The sequence below is a fragment of the Falco cherrug genome, chromosome 9, assembly GCF_023634085.1.
Source record: "Falco cherrug isolate bFalChe1 chromosome 9, bFalChe1.pri, whole genome shotgun sequence".
Classification (NCBI taxonomy): Eukaryota; Metazoa; Chordata; class Aves; order Falconiformes; family Falconidae; genus Falco; species Falco cherrug.
Window position 1 is genome coordinate 24,645,146 of NC_073705.1, and position 14,987 is coordinate 24,660,132.

The 14,987-nt window shown below is 41.1% G+C and overlaps 1 protein-coding gene across 5 annotated transcripts in view; it reads right to left on the bottom strand.

Annotated features, from left to right (window-relative positions):
• The window catches only part of ADD3 (adducin 3), a 103,697-nt gene that overhangs the window by 8,105 nt on the left and 80,605 nt on the right, over positions 1 to 14,987 (bottom strand). For all 5 annotated transcript variants that reach the window (XM_055720109.1, XM_055720108.1, XM_055720111.1 and 2 more), the window contains 8 exons: positions 6,744 to 6,882; positions 5,079 to 5,230; positions 4,876 to 4,956; positions 3,650 to 3,799; positions 2,607 to 2,750; positions 2,420 to 2,518; positions 1,219 to 1,401; positions 141 to 398 (listed from right to left, as the gene is read on the bottom strand). In XM_055720109.1, the coding sequence (XP_055576084.1) occupies positions 141 to 398; positions 1,219 to 1,401; positions 2,420 to 2,518; positions 2,607 to 2,750; positions 3,650 to 3,799; positions 4,876 to 4,956; positions 5,079 to 5,230; positions 6,744 to 6,882 (1,206 nt within the window). The remainder of the gene's footprint in view (positions 1 to 140; positions 399 to 1,218; positions 1,402 to 2,419; positions 2,519 to 2,606; positions 2,751 to 3,649; positions 3,800 to 4,875; positions 4,957 to 5,078; positions 5,231 to 6,743; positions 6,883 to 14,987) is intronic.

Here is a 14,987-nt window from a genome sequence, read left to right on the forward strand (position 1 = left end):
TCCCCAGAGTCTCTTTGTCTGCTTTTATTTGGTTGATAAACTTACTTGCTATTCTTGTTAAAGATTTCTTCATACAAACTGTGCGTAATTTACTTTCAAGTAGTGCAAAAACTAAGTAACTGCCTAAAATATCTACCTACCGTAATCTTAGTCCTGGGACTGGTTTCCCCGTTCCAGGACTCCTCAGGCACATTAACTTTCAAGTATGTGTTTGGCGAGTTCAGCCATCTTGTCTTTTCCCTCTGTTGCCTCTGCGCCAGGAATTTCAGGGGGGAAAGCGGGACTGTATCATCTTCAAAGGAAAAGGCAGTCACAGTGGCTGGGATCTCAACGTCACTCTTATGTCTGGGTTTTTCTCTGACTAATGGTTGCCTATAGGCATAGCCAGTTCTGTATCCCTATGGAGGAGGGGAAAAAAAAATTTTTTTAAAATAAAAGTAATAGATAAAATCAGGAAAAGGTATCCAAAGAAGTCATGGGAGTTTTGTGCTGCCCTATACGCATTGAACAGGTCCACTGAGCTCTTCAGAGAATGGGCTAGTGTTGCTGTCCATCATTCATTCATACTGTTAACCGTCAAGAGACCCATTTAAAATACAGGACGGTAGCAGCTGGACAGGACCTCGCTCACCCTTCACCCTCCTGCCACCTTCCTTCAGTGTGTGAACACCAAATGACTCCCTGCCCAGGCTATGACCTAGGTAGGGTTCATGATGACGTTTATCTGTCTTGGGCAACGGCACAGCCTAGTTCACAACAATCCCCCACTCCTCACTCTATTTGTACTGAAGGCTGTTGCATAATTCATTATGCAGAGAAACAGGCATTTCAAACAAATAATAAACTATAATCTTACCTCCTAATATTAGAGTTAATAACAAAATACAGAGGGAATCTGCCATGTCTATTTACTAGGTGGCGATTCAAATATGTTTTTACTGTTAAGTTACTATAAAGAGCAAATATGCTTGTGAGATGGGTCAGACAAAATTTAAGTTCAAGACATAAATTCTTACCAAGACAGAATACTACTGTCAGATACAGTGACTTAATAAAAACCAAACCAAGCAGAAGCAACTTCATATACAATAAAAATTATTCCACCTTAATTTGCAAACTCACAAAGAAACCACAAAAAATAATTTGCTTTGCAGAAGCTAATCCTACACTCAAAAGTTTACAGAGACTACGTGGTCAACACCTTCAACATGCTCTCACCAGGTTGTCCAGCATCCGCATGAGCGCTTCAAATTCTTGCTCCCCAACTTTCCATTTTTGTTGTGAAGCCATATTAACTCCACCTCCTCCAGTTGCTGCCACAGCGTGTGTGGAAGGCTTGAACTTCTGCAGGTCCAGTAGTAGGAGATTGTCTATCCCACCTGCTCCAGCTAATGCATGAACCTAGAGACATCAATGAGCGTATTTCGTTTGTGGAAAAGCTTTTGGATCGTTTCCTTTTCTGAATTCACAGGAGAAACATACTTAAACACCAGCTGCAGCTATTTCTCAGGCTAGTTTTCTACTGTGCAAAAATGTATTAAAATATATAGCAAGTGATTCTTATGGAAAGGATGACAGTATCTGCTAACAATTGCACTTCACAAGTAGACTCAAATACTAACTTTCAGAGTACCTTAGAAAGGTCTTTCTGCATCACAAGACTAAAAGTTTTCATTTTTATATCCATTTCAAAACAAACTCAAACAGCAGGGCAACGGAGGAAAGGAGTGGGAGACTGCCATTTGCACCTCCAAATGCCTGCTTGGGAGGAAAGGATCACTGGAGAACAAGAAAGAGCAAAGTGAAGTTTCTGGGGATGGGCTTAAAGAGTTATGGAAGGTGAGGACACTTTCAGTGGTCTCTCTTCACAGGTTATAGATAACATCTAGATACCGAACTAGGTAGGCAGACAAAATGGAAACAACTGATTTTGGGTCTCAAGTTATTTTTAAATACAATACCCTCTACCATTGCTCCAAAGACCTTGTGTTTATTTGGTTTTCCAAAGCCTTGTTATCACAGGGAGAAGCTTCTTTTCTTGTCAAAACATTCAGCTTTGATAATGAGCTGGATGTTGAGAGATCTTAAGTCACACTTTCATACGCAGTGAGTACCACCGAATCTATTACCCACCAGATTCTCTGCATGAAGCTCACCTGCCCACAGCATGGAACAAAACCTGTATCCTTCAGAGTGTAACACCACCAATACTTATTCTAGGAAGAGTGATACAGTATTTGTGCTGTTCCTTCTATATTTTCCTGGTTATTCCAATTTCTCTGACTTTGACCTGGCATACGATTACTGGATTTCACAACCCCGGACGTTTTGTACTATGAGAGATCTTCCCATCTGGGATGTAATCTATAACTCTGCAGCATAAATGTTTGAAATGAAATAGAGATAAATTCTCTCTCACCTGTGTTTCACAAGCCAGTTGCACATTGAAAATATAGTGGAATGCTTCTTCCAGTGTCTCTCCTAATGCTACCACACCATGGTTTCTCAAGACTAATACCTAGTAAATGAAGACACTAATGTTAAATGGTAGAAACTGGCGCAGTACATGAAAATTGTTTATGAAGGGCGTGAATGAGGTTGAATACCTTGCAACTGGGTCCAAGAACTTTCTGAAGCTGAATTCTCTCTTCCTGTTCATCAAGAGATCCCTGGTAGTTGTAATAAGCAACATCTCCAAGAATCAGAGCTTCCTGTGATATGGGAAGGATGCCACACTTCATAGATGAAACCTGTTTCAAGAAAATGAAGTACTGATAACTAGGAAAAAAGTGAAACTCTTAAAACCCACATCTCAACCACCCAAACCTTAGTAGGATATAATTTGTATCTTTGTTAGAAGAGACACAAACTCTCCATAGTGGAAGCTTAGAAACAATACCTTTCTTTAATTCTTCCCTAGTGTAATTTGCAAGGGGGTGACAGAGCTGCTGCTATCCAACCTAGGGACAGATTCATTACAGGAAAAGACAAATTATCCCAACTAAGTTAATTTTATCCATGTTTAATGCTCAGCATAAGCCTTCTTAATGGTTTTTCCTTCTTTCCCACATTTATAACTTCAAAAAGCTAGTATAAAAGAAGTTATTTTTTTTTTGTCTGTAGTCAAGGAATGCATATATATGCATTTATATATAAAATAATATAAATGTATCTATTTATCTCATACTATGTTTTTCAAGTCTCCTTATATTTTGATCATTGTTATACAGACAATTTTAAACTTACATGTTAGCCGTGACTTTTTAATAGCGAGGAAAATCCAAATTGAACGTAACTACTAATTAAGCCATTAAAATGGAGTTGCATAATGCAAATTATGATGTATACAGCATGTTAGATGGTCTAAGATGCTTTACATGAAGCCCGTGTAAACTATGTAATTTACAGTCTCCCCAGCCTGAGTAATATTGTACCTGAGCATCAGTTTATTCCTATCCATTTCACTGTGGTGGCCCAGTTCTCTTTCTCTGGGTATTTGATAACCTCTCACCTTTCTTTACCAGCGTAGAGTCAATTTTAAAAACAAAATTAAAACTGCCACAAGCAGTAATTCAGATTCAGAAGTGTGCTCTATGTTCATAAGGTAAATCTGTTTTGCTTTACTCTTCATGCTAGAAAGAAGACTTACAGCTGCTGTTGCAGGGGTATGTATGTGTATTACACATCTGACATCAGGGCGTGTGGAGTAGATGGCCACATGTGGACTGAATCCTGCATTGTCAATACTTAGAGTTGTACTTCCCTGGTCAACTACATCTCCTAGGATGTTTACTTTGACCTGGAAAAGTCAAACAAAGGGACAATATTAAAAAAGTTTGCGACAACTGCCATTACCTGCAAACTACCTTCCCTTTCATACTCGGTACCAAATTTCCCCACCAGATATTTAGGGCTCAGAGCATGACAAAAAGGAGAGCAGCCGTGAATCTGTGCATCAATAAACCATTGTGCTGTCCAAGCCCTTGATAGCTGTTGGAAGTCCAGCCATGGAAGAAGTGAAGATAAGACACGGACACAACATATATTCCTTTTTGGTCTAGCTGACTTTTTCTTCTTTCTAACTTTCACAGATTAATTTTGTTAACATGTCCTACATTTTAAATATGAAGAAAATTCAGCCTCTGAGAAATTTCCAATAAGAAAATTAAATGCATACGGAATTTTCAATTTCATGGGAACATTAAAATAATAATTTCAGGATCAACAAAAAACAACAGCAGGGTCATATCAGGTCTTGTTCTCAGGTTTCTATTTTGGTTCTGTGATTGCTGGTGTAATGCTATCAGTCTCAGTCTGCTACCCCTTTTCAACTGGAGGTAGTTTCTTTACAGATACATACTGACACGAAGAACATATGGCAGGTTCTGCATCAAAAGATGCATGATTTAGCAGCCACCATTGCCTAAATGCCAATCTGTAACTTCACCCAGCTCCTTTGTTGGGCCTGGGGAAGATTATTCAACTTTATTTCCCCACTTACAAAGGTAAGAGCTGATTCTACTAACACTACTCCTACAGAGTCATTTCGTATGTATTACCATATTGTCAGGTTATAAAAGGTTGCTGTTACACTGAGGCTATTTGATGAGCTTCATCAGACAGGAAAACAAAACGTTGCTGCTCCACATTGAAGCTGAAGACAAAGCAACAGAAAGCAAAGCTAAACCCCAAAAGAACTGCTGAAGACAAAGGATTCTAGTATCTAAATAGTTAATCAGCTTTTCATTTGGTGGGTAAACATTAAAACAGAAACAGCAGCATGATTATAGTTTAGAAGTCCATTTTAGCAGCCACAAAAGTCTTTTAGAAAACAGGTTGAGCCTTGCTGGTTATTACAGCAGGTGAATCACATACCAAATTAGAAGCTGAAGCTTCAGAAAAGGACAGACCTCTTGGAATGATTAGAATATGGTCATGTTCTTTGCTTACTCTTACCTGCAAAGGAGGAAGAAAATGGATTACTGATCTATTTTTAAATTTATATTATTCGGGGGGAAATTAATTTGAACGAACAGGCAAGGTTCCAAATAAAAATATTTCTTCTCTAAAATACTTACTGTGATATAGGCATTTGGCAAATGTGCCCACCCGAACAAGTCAGCCAATCTGTATAAACTGGCCAACTTGCAACGAGTAAGTTTTTCTCCTTTAACAAATGAGGAAGTATCTATCCCAGGTAGATCGTTGATGGGTGTAATCATTCCATGGCCTGAAAAACATGGACAGAAAAAGATGATGGCCAGTCAGACAATTAGATAACTTCTAGCTGTGCCATAATCTTGAAGCAGCGTATTTAAATTGTTAGCATAGCAGTACCTGCAATTATTAGGCTGGGACTAATTATTAGGCTGCACTGCTGGGATTTTAAAGGTCTGAAACCTCTGTTACTTTAAGACAGTAGGAACCATACCCCAAATTTAGGTCTTCATCTCTTTTTCAAACATGAGAGAGGTGAAATAAAGGTTTCCTTTGAAGTACCACTCAGATTTTGAGCTCTCTCTTGACTCACGATCCTATACAGGACTCTGCTTTAAGACATTGGCCACTAATGAAGGATTTTCACACATTACTTTGAAAATTACAGAAGAACACATTCCTGCTAGACTTCTGACATCGGTATAACTAATTTGAAGAGATGTCTCAGTCTTAGCACTTGAATTTAGTCTTAATGAAGAAACTGGGATTAGTGCAAGAGTTCTCAAATCCTTAGAAGATATCATCTCTTAACAGAGAAATCACAAAGATCAATTTTTCTTTGATTTGTGATGACACAAATATTCCCATCTCCCCTTCACAAATGCATGACATCCCTTTGAAAGCCTTTGCTTACAGGGAAAGTCACAACCAGAAGAGGTAATAGTTATTTTGGTTTTCAACAAAAAAAAAGTATGTACTTTGAGATCAGTCGCCCTGTTCTCATTCCTGGGCAAACGTAGCACAGACAACAGCCGGACCCACAGTCTCACTAACCAACCAGAGACACAGAGATGAGATTATTTGAGCTTTCTGTTGTTCTCTTCCACATCTTTTGTTAAATGAACTCTGAAGCACCATTTTGGGACCAATTCTCAAAAGACGCTGAATGCTGACAGCTGCCACTGTACTTCAGGCTTGTAAGCTCCCATATGATGTCCACCCACAGAACTTAAATCGACTTTAACGTTTCAGTGCTTCATGACTTGGAAAGAAGAACTTGGGCGTTAACTGAAAGATCCTAGCAACATCTTTATAACTAGAGTGCATACTACAAGCTGTTTTTAACTGTGGGAGCTGTTTGTGTAATGACTCAGTTTGTCAGGCTATTCTGTCCCCTTTTTTCTTTTCTTTTTTTTTTTTTTTTTTAAATAACACTTTATATGCAAGAGTAGAAAAATAAACAATCTAAATGGTTATGTATTTCACATCTCAGTTTATGCTCATGTTAAACTGTTAATAACAACAGGGCCCAGCATTTTGTTCCCCATCTCAGTTAAACTTTTATTAACAAATTCTAGAATAACTGAGTGTGAAGACTCCAAACAATTTGGGTATCATTATACAAATCAGAGAATCTGAAAGAAGCCTAAAAAAGAAAGTTAAGGCTACCATCTGTACCACTTCACAGCTGAAGCAAGCTCCGACAGAACTTTTATTCAAAGTGAGAGGAGATCCTAGCATTGCTAAGCCCTGGTGATAATAAAAAAGGAAGAGAAAAAGTGCAATTATATGTTTAATTCACTTACTGAGTGAAGATGAGGAAAAACCTGCAAAAGAGCTTGCTGTAATGTATTCAGCAATCTGCTGTAACGCAAGCAGTCCAGTGGGGTTATTGCCCTTCTTCATTTGTTCTTGAATAAGGCATTCCAGATCTTCTCTAAAAGCCTGTAGAAACATTTGAAAATCATCAAGGAAACCTGGCTTTGATATAAATAAAATTATTATAGGTGGGGCTGTAGCTTTGCCTGTTATTAATGTTACATGAAACTTCCCCTTAGACCTTGTTTTTAGCTGCTTATAACTTTGCCAAACTTTAACCATCTGATCTAAACTTTGTATGCTAAGTGTTAGCAATTTGGGAGGTGGAAGGAAGGAATTTGATCACAGAGGGTTAACTATTTCCCAGAACAAGGGAAGATAAAATGTATTTTTGTAAATGATAACAAAAACCATTTTTATCAATAATTAAAGAGTTCTCCATATTTTGGAAGAGGTACTTGAAATTTGATCAGGATGTGTTGCTTTTAGTGCTGGATATTATTTAGTTCTGTAATCCCCCTGAAAGTCCATTCAAATTTGATAAAACTATAAACAACTGGAAAACTGGAGCTCATCCATGCTCAAATAGTATCACAGACATGCAAAAACTAGAAGGAATGCCAGGATGTCATCTCCTCTCTATTTCTTTCCTTCTCCCAAAGGGAAAAAACCTTCCCTTTTCTCCTGTATAAAATGACTGCATGCCCAAGAGGTAAACTCTTGCAGAATATATAATGAAAAAGGTTTTCACATATCAAATTTAATATACTATGCACTGTGGACAAAGCCTGTTTCTTCCAGATGACAGACAGATGAACCACTGCCCACAACAAATGCCTATCCTAGGACTACTTCAGTCCTGACATTTCTAGTAAATTCTGTTCCTTCACACTTTGCTTGTAGGTTATTTTTTCTAATTCTCTCATTATTTCTTGGCAGCATCTTCCAGCTTTTTTCTGAACCAGCAGTACGCAAAGCTGCACACAACATGAGCTGAGGTGTATTGCAAATGCTCTTGCTGGTTCATTCTGGAAAGACATTTGGTGTCTTTACCATGCAGCTGACACCTATTATAACTCCAGGCTATTCGCTGTATGTAATTGCTCCTTTCAGCTTGCCTTCCTTAGCAGAGCACTCGCTCTCAATTAAAAAAGAAAATGGTTCTGTATGGCAAATGTAATTTCTTCACTGAATTTTAATTCAGTCCTCCAAAACACCCACTTAATTGGGTAAAACCCACCAGTCTCATTACATAGTCTGTTCATCAACAGGGTTTGACTCTAAAAGAGAGAGTGCTGCCAGACTCCCCAAGAACATTCTCAAGACTCTACTTGACATGGCTTCTTAGTTGGACAGCCAAGCATCCATAACTACTCTTTAATTTCCAAGTTTTCAGACACCCATGCTCTTCCTTAGTGTAATTTTGTCAGAGTCGTGTATACCCGAGACATCCCAGAGTTCCACAAGTAAAGCCTCTAAAAACTCATGTGGGATGACTACACGGCAGTCTATTCCACTGATCTCTCTGCTTAGACCATCCCATGCGCGCAGCATCCGCCAAACAGCTGAACAGCCTCTTGCTAGCCTGAAGATACACAGGCAAAATCAGATTTTTCTGTTTAGTGGCTGCTGTAGGTAAAGATCTATGCAGCAGGGGAAAGGAGCGAATGGGGAATAGGAAAGAAGAAACAGGGAACCGAGTGAGGAAAGGAACCTAACTAGGACTGGGAGAAAAGGAGTGGGGGTATGGGAGGTGCATCAGCACTGGGAGCCTGTATGGGAAACTGATGGGAGGTAACTGCCAGAAAGGCAAACAAGGATTTGTGGAAAACAGCAAGTGGTTGGAGAAAACATCCGGACTTTCATCTTTTGTCTATCATTTTGACTGTGAAACCCACTCCCTTCAACCTGATTCTGCTCCAAGGATGGCCATCATCACCGTGACTCCATGTGTCCCAATGGCAATGGGGGTGCCAGCCTTAGTGACAAAATAACGAGCGCTGTCCCCAGCCTGGAACCCCAGTGTGGCCGCAGGCCCAGATTGCTGGAAGTCAGTCATGCAGAAGACATTTCTTTGCCCACCTTGTGCACAGACAATAATCTTTAAGCATACCACAGTCATCTTGTCCCCATGCCTCATTTGGCACACACTGGCCTCTAGTTCTCACTAGAAAATAAATTTAGTATTTTTCCCTCTTCTCATGGCTCAGCAGGTGGCCCTGTGTCTTTTGTGCACGCTACTCATACTCTCTTGAGATGACAATTATGATTTATCTGACAAGATTTTCTCTGGGCAGATAATTACTGTAAATCCAAGTGCTTCACAAGCATTAAGTTACTAATCCCTGAAACCTGCCTTTAAGGTGCAGCAGGGAGGTCAAGCTCAGATACTTCCACCAATTCAGGACATTCATTCAGAGATGCCCAGAGCCCCAGTTGCGGAGCACTGCACAGTAAGCAGCTTCTTACACACTCAGAGCACAACTCTCGGTGAAAATTCAAGTGCAGCACTGAGTGTTTACGGTGCTGCGGTACCGCTGGGCAACAAGGGGGATACACAGAAAATTGCAATCTGAAAAAACAGGGAACAGATGATTCAGCATCACCCATCAGCCCGGTTTGAATCCTTGAGGCTGGTCAGTACCTAAATCTGAGCATTTCTCACTACAACCAAAGTGGTTCTGAATGAAATTCAGATGTGCATGATTTATACAATCCCCTATAGAAGACATAAGTGTTTTTCACATAAAAAGCATTTTGGTGATCAAACAGCTCACAGTGCATAAAGAAAGGAGCCAAGGTCCAGCCCTTATGTTCTACCAACCTGCTTCCAAGTTCATCAACAAATACTAACAGTTATTTTCAAATTCTGTCATTCCAAGTTATTTGATAACTTCTCAAATATTCCTGAAAGAGGCTCCCTGCAAGAAAGCTCTGGTATTACACACTCTGCAAGGCTGAAATGCTCTTTCACTCTTGTTTACAATATGTATATAAGGAAACTGCATATTTGTAGTCTCCCGGGGGCTATGTGGAAGACAGAATTCACAAAATTCATGGAAGTATTTGCTTGGGAGGAGACTGAGAAGAACAGTTATCTGTATTATATTAAATCACTCTTTCTTTAATTCAACAAGGACTATAAAAAGGATCTGCAAAAACGTTCACAGTAAACTCTTATTAGTCATATTCAGACCTTTTTTTTTTTTTTAAACCTGTATGAGTAATGTTACTTTTCTAGCAGAAAAAAAGGTAGTGCGATGTATTTCAGGCAATTTTTTGACAAAGATTTTTTTGTTTCTTACCATATTTTTAATTCTGCTTTCTGATCATGCTATTTTCATTCTTCTGAGCTTAGTTTTGCTCTCTGATGTTAACAGTAGTATATTATACACTGCTGAGGCCACTACAAATGAGGATTTACTGTTGTATCAACAATTCTGTCAAACCAAACAAGCAGCTTTACTTAAAAATAATTTTAGAAAAAGCAGAAAATAGGCAAAAGCTGGGGCAAGTAGGACATATAGAGGTTTGGCACGAGCTGTAAAGCAGAGGTGAGGATAGGGATGAAGAGCATAAAATAAAGTACGCAATTTATCCACGTGTCAGTACACAACAATGTTTTCTAGCAGACTGCAGCCTTCAGTGTCATGCACATGACTCACGCACATTCCTCCATGGATATTTATGAATATTTCAAAACCTTTTGTTCACTGCTACAGACCTTTAAAACATGGATCTCTATGTCCTTGGATAACCATCCCACATGTGCCAACACAACCTTCCTCCATTTATGATAATTCCCGATGAGCCCATATGAAGGGCATCACCTTCTTCTGGACAACAATTTACCTTAAATATTAGCCATTAAATGAATAATATTTATTGAAGCTTTCACTGTAAAGCACTGATTTCTGTAAAACCACTACTGTGCAGGGCCCAGATTTTGGGTCCAACTCATTCAGCAGCAGGAATCTGCTCCTGAAAACCTAACCGGTTTTGTTTTGCTTTAATTCACCAGCCTGTAATAGATATATGGCATTACACTGCAACTGCCTGCAAACGACCAAGTAAAAGTCATGCTTGAGACATGTTTTCAAAAAGATGACCAACACTCAGCTCTGGCACAAAGCAGATATTTTTCAAGCAGAAAGATCACCAGTAATTTCAGATGTAGTATTTGACAAGAAAGTGCTGACAAAGAAAAAACTGTACTGTCAGATGAATGAAAAATGATGTTAATCAGCTGTATGCTCAGCATTGCTCCATAGAGAAATTTTCAGCTCTAGGATTTAAACAGCTTTTTGGGCACGCATGGGTTTTGTTTGTTTTAAAACAGCAAAACTTCAGACGTAAGATGAGACAGTAACAGCAGTGACTTTTTACAGTGGTGTACTAAGTCCCAAAGCAAGAAACTCAGCATCTCAAGGCTGCTCAAGCTGCCTGTCAACAGTCACCCTGTCAACAGAGCTGCACCACTTCTGGACTTGGCCAACCTGCCTGTGCCTGCACAGCCAGCGAGGCTGCTGCCTGGATAACCCACCCAGCCGTAGGTGAGGATTGTTTCCTGTTTGCACAAACATCCTTCTGCCTTCAGTGAGCTCACCTCCCCAGCCAAGCACCAGTGTTCCACCTTGTTTGTGCTGGAACAGCACTTCAAGCATCCTGCAGAAAGTTTGCATAGAAAATAGCACCTAAGCTACCTCAGTGAATAGCCTGACCTCAGTACGCAGCAGGCTGCAAACTCCCCTTCCACCGCTGCCAGCTGAGGTTGTTCTCTTCGAAACTGCAGTGAGCTGAACTGCACTAAGTAAAGCAGGGGAAAACATGGTTTTGAATTTACACCATGAACCAAAGCACCCCCTGCACAGCCAAGCCTGGCAGCTGCTGACTTGATTGCCCTGAGCTTGGCAGTGCTCAGCTGCCCTGCTTCCATCTCACCCACCTTCTGAATGCCACTCCACTACCTTGCACTGATACGAATTTCCCCACAACTCACCAGTAAAAATATGCAGGGCAGCTCAGCTTGATCCTAAAACAAGTGTTTCTAACACTCCAGACAGCTCTTTTACACAGCCTCACACAGTACTGCAGCTTGCAGAACAGAAACCGATTTTCTTGATAGAGTCATTAGTTACATGATTAGGTCAAGGTTTTTCTAACACCATAAAATTACTTCTCCAGAAATACTTGCAATCATCTTCCAAATACACATCAAACTCAAGCAGTTTAGATGCAAACATCTTTCAGCTTAGACCTGCAAGGGTTCTCTGAAACTCAAGCGTGAAGTTACAAGCCTCAGTTCTGACTCATTCACTTCATTTTCTTTCAGCAGGACAGCCTAAGTGTGAGCTGACAGCATAAACTGGGGCTTTTAAGAATCAAATCAACATTTGCATGTACCAGTTGACAACTGGTATTTTTCCGTCAACATAAGCAGAAAAAATAGAATAACCGACTTGCTAGAGTAACCTATTTTACATGTATACACATCTATATATGGCACAGAACAAAAACGTTGTTAGAAAATTTTAGTATTAATCTCTTCATCTTGGTAGGCAGCTCTCTGAGGAGGTTAAAAAGTATGCAGGCTCATAGGTATTTTGCCTATCTTTCTATGCTGTTTCTTGTTTATTGTCCATTGATTTCTCCATGTAGTCCTTATCCACTCAAAAGAAGTAGAAATAAGAATAGTAAGAAAAAAATTTCCCTGTAAATAGAGAAAACAATGGTATACAGGTTATCTACCAATATTCCATGCCATTGCAAACCTTCAAGAGGAGAAAGCATGTGCTTGCATCAGGATTAACTACAGTAAGGTCCAAACAGTTTGGTATGTCAGCCTGCAGGAAAGCTGGTAGAAAAGGTATGTGGGGTCCCTACATGTAAGGCAGCAACAGCACTGCTGTTTGACTAAAAGCAGCAGAATAATACAAGAAAACCCTTCACACATTTTCACTTTTTCCCATTTTTGATCACAGTTTATGTATCTTAAATGCATTTTTAAAAACACATCTACACATAAACGTGCCCACACAGAGTCTCTAAGCCAAATCACCACTGCTGAAGAAAACTTTTAAAACTTAACTGGTATTTTGTTCTGGAGAGCGAAGAGATGTCAGTTTTAACTCCTGTGCTGTAAACGTAGCTGTGGCTGCTGGCGGAGAGCAAGACCTTCACCAAAACAGCCGATACTGGTTCGTAACAGACTGTTTCAAGACTGGAGTTCAGATACAAACAACCGGTGCACTAAGTGGAAAAGGGTGGAGTCGGCCACAAAAAAACCCGCCAGCGAGTAAAGGCTGGTGGGGAGAAGATAAAACATAAAAAGCGTTTGTTAACACCACGGGGGAAAAAAACAACCCAGGGTGTGTGTAGGGGGAAGCTTTTGTGTTAAGATAGAAAGAAATGGGCTTAGTAATACATAGGGGGAATTAGGTAAAGTTATAATAATCTCTTCAGTTGCAGTGAAGCGCGTGGCTATCTGGGCTGGATGCAGCGACTCAATCAGCAGCAAGCAGGTCCCCACACTGAGCTCAGCCTGCGCTGGTTTTTCCGGCTCCTCTAACCTGGTACACACTAGCTTCCCTCCGTGAGCTGGTGTGTTTACTCCTGCGATAAACAGCCTAGAGATACCCTATGATTAAAGCAAAACCTGAAGCACTGAACTCCTTTGCAAAGCCTATCTTCAGCACACCCAGCTCCCCAAGTCCCAGTGCCAGCTGTCGTCCCACCCTCACAAAACTGCTGCCATGAATGGAGGGTCTGTGTCCCTCCCTCATGTTCTTGTGGAATAAAGTCATACTATGCATCTTTGCTAGATGTAATATAACTGCTGAAATTTAATCAAATTACGGTTTGTCAGGGGTCTAACAGATTTCCAAGCATAATTAACTTTTTCAGTAAGGGCAGGAGTAGGGAGGGTGGAAGCACATTTGGCGGTGATGCACCAGGACAGATGACAGGCAGAGGTCTTGCAGGGCGTTCTGGATGTATGTGCCTCTGCAGCCAGGGATGAAAGTTATCAGTCGTGACCTTCCAGGATTTTCCAGGCACTGTTAAAAGAGCGTACTAAACCAAAGGATTATTGAACAGCCAAACCCAACCAACCAAAAGCCTTAAAAAAAAAAAAGCCTTAAAAATGAATACAGCTAAATCACAGATTCACAGAACGATCAGGGTTGGAAGGGACCTCTGGAGATCATCTAGTCCACCCCCCTGCTAAAGCAGGTTCTCCCAGAGCAGGTTGCACAGGGTTGCATCCAGGCAGGTGTTGAATGTCTCCAGAGGAGACCCCACAGCCTCTCTGGGCAGCCTGGGCCAGTGCTCTGTCACCCTCAAGGTAAAGAAGTTCTTCCCCATGTTCAGCTGGAGCTGCCTGTGCTGCAGTTTGTGCCCGTTGCCCCTTGTCCTGTCGCTGGGCACCATTGAAAAGAGCCTGGCCCCGTCCTCTGACACTCGCCCGTAAGATATTTGTAGGCATGGGTAAGAGTTTCTCTCCACCCAGCCCTCCAGCCTGTCCAGATCTTGCTGAATGGCAGCACAGCTGCCTTCTCCCCGTTTTGTATCATCAGCAAACTTGCCAAAAGTATGCCTAGTCTGTTCATCCAGGACATTGATAACTGAGTTCACCAGGACTGGACCCAGTGCTGACCCCTGGGGAACACCACTGGCTACAGATCGCCAGCTGGACTCTGCACCGCTGGTCACAGCTCTGAGCTCTGCCATTCAGCCAGTTCTCAATCCACCTCACGGGCCTCATCTAGTCCACACTTCCTGAGTTTACACATGATGTTGTGGGAGACCATGTCAAAAACCTTGCTGATGTCAAGGTAGACAACGTCCACCAGTCTCCCCTTGTCTACCCAGCCAGTCGTTCATTCCATCACAGAAGGCTATCAGGTTGGTCAGGCATGATCTCCCCTTGGTATATCCATGCTGACTACTCCTGATAACCTTCTTTTCCTCCATGTGCTTTGAGATGACCTACAGCATGAGCTGTTCCATCACCTATCCAGGGATGGAGGGAAGGCTGACCAGCCTGTAGTTTCCTGGGTCCTCCTTCTTGCCTTTTGAAGACTGGAGTGACACTGGCTTTCTTTCAGTCCTCAGGCACCTCTCCTGTCCTCCATGACCTTCCAAAGATGATGGAGAGTGGCTTTGCAATAACATCTGCCATCTCCCTCAGCACTCGGGGGTGCATCCCATCGGAGCCCATGGATTTGTGGGTA